This window comes from Elgaria multicarinata, chromosome 3, assembly GCF_023053635.1.
Source record: "Elgaria multicarinata webbii isolate HBS135686 ecotype San Diego chromosome 3, rElgMul1.1.pri, whole genome shotgun sequence".
In the NCBI taxonomy this organism is placed as follows: Eukaryota; Metazoa; Chordata; class Lepidosauria; order Squamata; family Anguidae; genus Elgaria; species Elgaria multicarinata.
In genome coordinates, this window is record NC_086173.1 from 87,759,507 (window position 1) to 87,767,999 (window position 8,493).

Below are 8,493 nucleotides of genomic sequence, written 5' to 3' on the forward strand. Positions count from 1 at the left end.
TGCAACACCATACCAGCCAATCCATTTTAACCCTTCCAAATATTTTATATTCCAAAGCAAGATGGGAATCTTTCTGGTAGAAACCTCGATGTGTTAGTGAATTAATATTTTTCTGGCTTTGTGGAACTTGAGCCAATATGAGAAAGCCTCAACTCTGGTCTTAAACTGGCAGGTTTTAAAAAATAATTGAATATGACATAATAGATATTACTGAAACCTGGTGGGGTAAGACTCATGATTGGAATGGTGGGGTTTAAGGGTATAATTTATTCAAAAGGAATATGCCAAATAGGAAGAGAGGAGGATTAGCATTATTTGTAAAGGATGTATACACATAAGAAAATCCATTAATCTGAGCATAGAACATTGGTTAAGAGCTCGGGTAAAAATAAGAGAGAAGTAATAGCAATATAATTAGGTCTGGTCGCATGTAACAATAGCCCATGGGTTTGTCGGAGACAAACAAGACAGAACACACTCTCCTCTTCCACTTTTACTCCACAATCTACAATTAGCTCTTCAGAAGGTTGATGTACAGACCCAGCATGATGTACAGACCCAGACCACTAGGTTGTTTAGGGGCTAAACATTCCAGCGGTTAAGCCAGCAAGATATCTTTGCCCATTTTTCTGCCTAAGTGAATTGCAATAATACCCTTATCCACTTGGGTCAACAAGGCAGGCAACAAGCTAAATGTTGAAGAAAACATAAAATGAGACATTCTACTGTATATTGTATACTAGTTCACACACAAAAATGTTTCAACAGCAGAACAACAGATTAAACAATGGCCATAGCTAGACAGGGCGATATCCCCAGATTGTTCCTGTGTGTCCACATGACGCACAGGGCATCCTGGGAGCAGGGAGGGATGATCCCTCCCTTGTCCTGGGATATCACCCTACAGTTCTAGCCGGTCTTGGGATGATCCCGAGACCACAGAACGTGTGGCCTGGCGTCGCGGTTTGTCCCGGCTCCTCACGAGAAACCGAGCCCTGGGATGGGGGGAGCGGGGAAGTTTAGTTATTTTTAAAAAAATACTATTTGCGCACAAGCACTCGTGTGCTCCGTCCCCTTTAACAAAAAAACAAACAGGATGGCAGCCACGATGTTGCACACCACGTGTAGATGAGAGCAACGATCTCATGATCATAAAATTGCGAGATCGCCTCCCTCTGACCCCCCTCATCTAGCTGAGGCCAATGTCTCTGTGAAGGTGCTTCTCAAACTATAGCCTGGGCTGTAGAGAGATCTGGTGCTATCCTTCGAGCTTCTCCTGGTTTTCAGCAACTATGCCATATGGCCATTCCGCTCATTGCAGAGGAAACGGAATGCTTCTGGAAACAGCTGCAGATGGGTTGATAAGACCTGCTACTTATCTAAAATGGGGAAGAAACAGAAGCCACTGCTTAGAGCAGAGTCAGCAAAGATAAGTTTAAAGTTTAAACATATTTTTCCAACTAAGAACAGTTCCAACAAAATGTTGCATAACCCCCAAGATGAAGGAAAAAAACTAGGACGAATAGGAACAACAGTCACAAAGAGGTAAGTGGGAGAAAAGGGGTTTGTGTACACTTTAGTAAAAAGTTAATGTGTAGCTTACTGTTTCCGATAGGAATGCATTTTGTTTCATTTATTTGTGAAAGCTCCTACAGCAGTTGTGCCTTATCCTCTACAGAGAAGAACATGGGTTGTTAGCACCCCCTTTTCTCCTTTTCTTCCTGAACCAACTCATCAGCCTTTGCATTAATTGCCTACTGGGTTCAGAAACTGAGCAGCCATGAGATTCACTCAGTTTACAATCATGCAAGATCCCATTAACCATGTCTCCCCTCAAAATTACCTACCATCAAGTTTGTATCTTTCAGTGGCTGCCTCTTCCACAGTGGGCAGTCCTCTCCTTCCAAAATCCCATGCAGGGCCAGCCCTAGGATAAATAGTGCCCTGGGCGAGGAGTGCCTTTGGTGCCCTCCCATCCCGCTGTGGTCAGCTTTGCAGGGCCACCCAGAGCGTATGTCAGGCCATATCTTGGTGTGATGTTGGAGGCCCTGCTGCTGCCCTCTTCAAGGACCGATGCAAAGCTGGGCCCACATGCGAGATTGGTGCATGAACGGACTATGAGCTTCTCCACACAATTTATTGCATGCTCATGATTGGTCAGTCACAAAAGTTTGTGGGTCCTTTTTATGATGTTGTCAACATCTGAGGCCTCTCACGCTGCTTACAAGCGGGAATCTGTCTTATAAAACACTGAAAATGCTGCAATAAATGAAAAATGCACTCTAAAACAGAGCCGTCTGCTGGTAGTAGAATTGAAATCTATGGGAAAGAACTGGCAAAAGCAAAGTGAGAATTCTCATCTGCAGCTCCTCCTTGCCTTGCGACCTACAAAATGATAGATGTACTTAAAGTGTTTTTTTTTTACATGGGGATAAGGGAACAGGGATTGGGTGGTGCTTCTCCTGAGGACCTCCTCCAAATTACAAACCCTTCCTGGCAGAGCTTCTTTCTGCTTGGGGCTCAGTCACAGAGGTTTTCTGGTTGTGGCCTGCTGCTGGCCTTCACTATTCACTCAGAAAGGATTTCTCCCTTAAAGCCTGGTCTTATACCACTCCTACGCCTTTCCCTGGGTAACTGCCGCAGAAAATTACTCTCCAGTGTCACTTTGCCTGGAAATCTTAGGTGGCGTTTGCTTCTTGAACTCTTTCCCCAGCAGGCCTGGAGTCCTTTCTGAAACAAGAACAGGACACCTGCTTTGCCACTGAATCCCTCCTGAAAGTCTTCCCTGCCCCTTCTTTCCATACAACAAACTCTGTAATCCTAACTACTTGGCCCAGACCAATCATAAGCCTGCCTGACCTGTTGTTTAACCCTCACATATCCCATTGTTTGTGGGTTCACATGACACAACAAGCCCTGAACATGTGTTGCATATGCAATATGGCACCTATGGGCATTGCAGCTCATTGTAGGTTGAAACTACAAATTGAAATTAACAAATAAGACCCAGTAGATGGATCTGCTATAATTTTGCTGGGAGGCTTGAGACAAATTACTATGAGCATGATCCTGTCAAGTTAAGCATGTTTAAGAGTGCTTCCAGATGAAGTTTTTATCTTGCTATTGCCCTCCCTCATTCACAAAATTTTACTGAAAGGGGTGGGGCTGTCCAGACAAACCACCCCACTAATAGTACCTCCACCTTGGGTTGAAATCTAGTTTATTGGCCTTATCCAGTTCTTAACCCTGCTCAGGCATTGATTCAGAGCTTCGACTAGAATTTTGCCAATATTAATCTGTGTTTACTATTTGATTCTATAAGCATTGTCTATACTAATGGCAATCTCATTTATTTGAGTACCAGCACTTATATAGCTACAATAGTACTATCCACACACAAGAGGGAGATATTAGCATACCGGGGGGGGGGGTTTGCAGAAGTACCAAAAAACGCTTGGGAAATAAACCTTAGTGGGGAGGGGGGAAACAATCCAGTGAGGAATGAGCATGCTCAATGGATATGGAAGGATGACTGTGGGGTGAGTGTAATGGAGTAAATGGAAACCTGAACAAAACAGTCCCCACCCACCAACACTGCAATGTTTTGTGGCAAGTTCCACTTATACTACTATAATAGCAAATATACAAAATAACACTGAAAAATGTATTTAAATCATCTGCGTGCATCATACACACATTTCTCACTTTTGAAGGCAAGACACCTTTCTGGTGGCATCTTAATCATTGGAGAGTCAGTGTGGTGTAGTGGTTAGAGTGTTGAATGGGAAGACAGGAGATCTGGGTTCTAGTCCCTACTCTGCCATGGGAACTCACTGGGTGACTTTGAGCCAGTCACAGGTTCTCAGCCCAACCTACCTCACAGGGTCATTGTTGTGAGGATAAAATGGAGACGAGGAGGATTATGTACACTGTCTAGGGTTCCTTGGAGGGGAAAAAAAGGTAGGATATAAATGTAATAAGTAAATGAATTGGAAGCTGCCTCATACCAGACTATTTGTCCATCTAGTCCAGTATTGTACAGTATTCCTATCAATTGCTACCAGATCCCTCTAAGCTCCTTGAAGAAAGGGTGAGATAGAAATAAAATGTTTGTCTTGGATCTGAAAAACAACTTCATTGGATGGTCCTGAGTTCTACTTTCTATTTTCTCCACAGTATACATGATTTTATAAAACTGCCTAGTTGCCTTCTTTCTAAACTTAAAAAACATTGTCGCCTTTCCTTATGGGAAGGTGCTTCACCCCCTTTTGATTGATGATGATATTGATTTATAAGTCACGCCACATAAAAAAAAATCTGCACCCTTTCCAGCTCTACAATACCCTTTTTGACATGGGGTGACCAGAACTGTGCACTGTACTCCAAGTGTGCCACACTATACAATTCTATATGGGCATTAGGATACTGGCAGTTTTATTTTCAATCCCATTTCTCATAATCCGTAATATAGAATTTGCCTTTTTCACAGCTGTCATCACTGTGTCAGAATTTTTATTAAGTCATTCACTCCAGTTCCAAGATCTCTTTCCTAGTTAGTCCCTGCTAGTTCAGACATCATGTACATATGTAAGGTTAGGATTTTTTGCTCCAATATGCATCAGTTTACAGTTTACATTGATCTATATTGAACTACATTTGCCATTTTGTTGCCCATTTACCCAGTTTGGAGTGAATAGGTAACATTTGGGAGCTCTTCGTGGTCTGTCTGCTTTGGTTTTCTTCACCATTCTAAATCATTTAATGCCATCAGCAAACATGGTTGCTCACTGCTCCATATCATTTCTTAATATGTTTAAAAGCACCAGTCCTAGCACAGATCTTTGGGGGACCTCAATTCTTACTTTCCTACATTGTGAGAATTGTCCATTTATACCTACTTTCTGCTTTATGTTCTTTAATTGTTGTTTTTATACTGTTGTTTTTATGTTTTTGATGGTTTTTAAATTTTGTATACTTTTTAATGTTTACCATTTTTAACTGTTGTAAACCGCCCAGAGAGCTTCGGCTGTGGGGCAGTATATAAATGTAATAAATAAATAAATAAATAAAATAACCAGTAACTGATCCATTAAAGGGCCCATCTTCTTATCCCCTGACAAGTTTACTGAGGAGATTTTCATGAGGAACTTTGTCAAAAGTATGACAGAGTCCCTCACCAAATCATGACTGTGACACTCCTGCATTAGCCATGCAGTGAAGGCACCAAATAACACACAGCAATGGCCATAATGACATCACTAGCCTACCTTGTTGACACCTTTTCATATAGTACAATGCATCAGTTTGGTGCTACAAACAAATTGCAGCATCACCCCTGTCTGAGAGGCCACATATGGTTTCAGGCACATGCTCCAGGGCTACCCTCAGACATTAAGTTGGAATAACATGACAGCCCAAATCCTGTCAGTAGCAGGCTGCAAACAACTGCCCCTTTGACAGGGAAAAGACGGGGGCCTCGCAGGGAAGGAAGGACTGCCATTCCAGTTAAAGCAGTCAGTCAGCAACACAGTCCAGTGTTTGGGAGGCAGGTTGCATGTAGGACTCAGGCCACAGAAAAAGATCAAGCACTCCACACACACACACACAAGCGCTGGGTGCACTACACACAGCCTGTGTGTGAGAGAGGGACAAGTATTTTGTGAGGGAGAGGGAACGAGGCCATATGGAAGAGGGGAAATGCACAATATAACAACAGGATACTTGTGAACTAGCCAGTAGGTCAGTGGAAAAGAGCAATGAAATAGGAGACATGGGTTTGGTTCCCATTCCCGTTTGGAAGATGTTAATCTGACCTCCACAAGGCAATATTTGTCCTATGGATATCTTGCTGTCAACAACGATTTAAGATGAGAAAGAGAAAAGCAGCAGAGGTCCTTGTGGTTTCACAGCCCAATGAGACTTTCCTTCCCTCTCTATGGGTGCTATGCATGGGATGATCCCATCTATGTAATCCAGGAGTAAAGGGGGCCTATGTAGAGCCATAGCTCTATGGAAAACCACAGATTAGCATACAAAAGTGACCAGGTTCAGTCTCTGCTATGAGCTTCCTGGACAGAGAAATGGTGCTATAGCCAAGCAGAGTGACTGTGAGGTGTGCCAATAGCCCCATTCAAGGAATTTGCCTGACTCAGCTATGGCAGCTATATCCCAGGATGCCTCCCCTTCATGCCACTCAGCCATGCTTTTCTTCCCCAGGTTCTTTGTTGACTGCAAATGTCTGCTGGTTATTTTCCCAACAGACCTTAGGATCAATCCTCCACCCAGGGCCATCTTCCATTTCATGCAGCCATCGAGCCCAGCTACTGAGCTTATCTCACCTGCAGTAACCATGTTTAGAATAGGAGTACTGTCACCCCACCCCTCAGGATGCTCCTCTGTGCTGTTGGGTGGAATCAGCCCATCCCAACCTTGCTGGGATTCTACAGCAAGGGTACTAGCAAAATGCAGATCTGAATGCCAGTGGGCTGGCGGAGAACCCCATCTCCTCACATTGTGAGTTCCCCATCTTAGCACACAGGGCTCACTGCTGGTGTAATCCCCACCCCCATTAGTCAGCATTGTACTTCACTGGCTCAAGGTGATTTAAGAACAATTCTGTCCCACCCAGATAGGCAATCAGACAAAAAAGGCAATCATTTCTAGTATGTTTTACACATCTGTGATTATACACTGCAGCACACAGAAATGAAGTACGGGATGAATGACTAGAATTATTTCTGTGATAGCTGTCAAATGCAGCCTTTATTTGGGGTAATATATAATAGGGTAGAATCTTTAAAATTACAGATGTAAATGAGTTTTGAGAAGCTGGCTCTATCCAAGATTTTGCAGGTGGAAGAAAAAGATCAAGTATTTAATAGCTTATATTCATTACAATCATTAGATCCAAATTTTAAAACCTAGAAGAAAGGAAAGGAAATAATAAGGAAACCGATTAAATAAGAACAAAGCCATGATCAAATAATCTTCGTTGAGATTTTATTAAGTGTCTGGACACAAGAAGGCAAACTACTTCAGAAATACATTTCTCTCAGGTCTTATGTCCATGTAGTTTATTAAGACCGAAGCATCAGCACCTTGTTTGTCTTTTTAATCTTTGGATGCCATGAAGTGGTGTCCAGCCTTTTCTCTACGGAGTGTAGTCTTGCTGTGGTCTCTGTCAACATGTCCATCAGCAGCTCGAGTTGTAGCTTCAAGTAGTTGTTCTCTTCCAGTAATGCTTTGTTGGCTTTCTTCAGGGCCTTGTTAGGTGATTGCTTGTCAGGGGAGGAGAATAACTGCAGTAAGGGCATCTGTTGAGGGACACTGTCACTCTGCCACTCACCATCCTGGAAGACAAACTTTGCTTTGCTCAGCTGAGCACATGGAGGACCGTAATCCATTCCAAGTTCAGCTTGCCGGGTTTTGTAGTCCAACAGATAGAAAGTGGACAAGGAGGTTGCTTGGCGAAGTGTTGGTCTTCTGGGTAAAAATCTACGAGAGAAATGATCAGCCCAGTAATCACGCATATCCTGCAGAACGTGAGAAATGGCTTCCATGACAATGCAAGGTAGAGATGGAGGATACAAATAAGACACCTACAGAAGAAAGTTCTGGAATAGAAAGCCAACATGTGCAATATTACATTAGGGGTGCTTCGAGATGAGGCTTTTTTACACCATTGCCCTGCCTCATTCACGGAAATTTACAGGGGGTTCAGATGACAGTCTCTTCCACTTATAATGCTCTCATGTTTTCTGACTACTTCTATCTTTTTTCTGACCACAGAAAATCCATTAAAGAAAAACAGATGAAACAGTTGATCTTCTAATTACTAGTCCTAAGAACCCTCCATCTAAGAAGCACCCTAATAAGGACTATTGTTTAATTCAGAGAACCTACACTAATCTAATCTGTAGCCTCTGGCTACCTTGGCCTAATCTACACCTGCCATTTATCCTGGGGTGGTCACGAGGTCGTCCCTGTTCATTCAAATGATGCATGGGTGATCCCAGGTTGAATCAGGGATGAGCACTCAGTTCTCCCAGGATAGCTCGGACTGCTTTTTTCCCATTTTTTTCCGCCGTCTCGAGACCATCCTGATCTCTGCAGGTGGTGTGGCTCTCCCTCCTGGGGTCCTCCCTCTTCCCCACAAGTAGCAGGGCTTAGGAAATGGGAGCAGAGCTATGCAGGTGGAGTCCATGGGCATTGGGGGTGAGGGGAAGAGTATTTTCGCCATCTTTGGATGGTGCTTGGCGTCTTTCAGCACTGAATTTGTTGTGTGTGTTTTTAAAAAATCTAACCTTTGCACAGGATTGCACCCACGCAATTGCACAATTTCACAAACGTCTCCTCTTTTTTAAAAAAAAACATGGCACCCTGGAACATTTTTCTTTACTTCCAGGACAACTTACTGGTGTGTGGCCCCTGAGGGACGATCCCGGAAGTTGAAAACTCCATAATTGTCCCTCCCCACTCCCCAAAGGGTTGCAG

The 8,493-nt window shown here is 43.3% G+C and overlaps 1 protein-coding gene across 1 annotated transcript; it reads right to left on the reverse strand.

Annotated features, from left to right (window-relative positions):
* Window positions 1-7,076: 7,076 nt before the first annotated feature.
* CBY3 (chibby family member 3) lies at window positions 7,077-7,559 on the reverse strand. The gene has a single exon (XM_063121555.1). The coding sequence runs from the start codon at window positions 7,557-7,559 to the stop codon at window positions 7,077-7,079; it is 483 nt and encodes a 160-aa protein (XP_062977625.1).
* Between the last annotated feature and the right edge of the window lie 934 nt (window positions 7,560-8,493).

Coding starts and splice junctions, on each gene's coding strand:
- CBY3 (XM_063121555.1), bottom strand. CDS start 7,559: ATGGAAGCCATTTCTCACGTTCTGCAGGATATGCGTGATTACTGGGCT.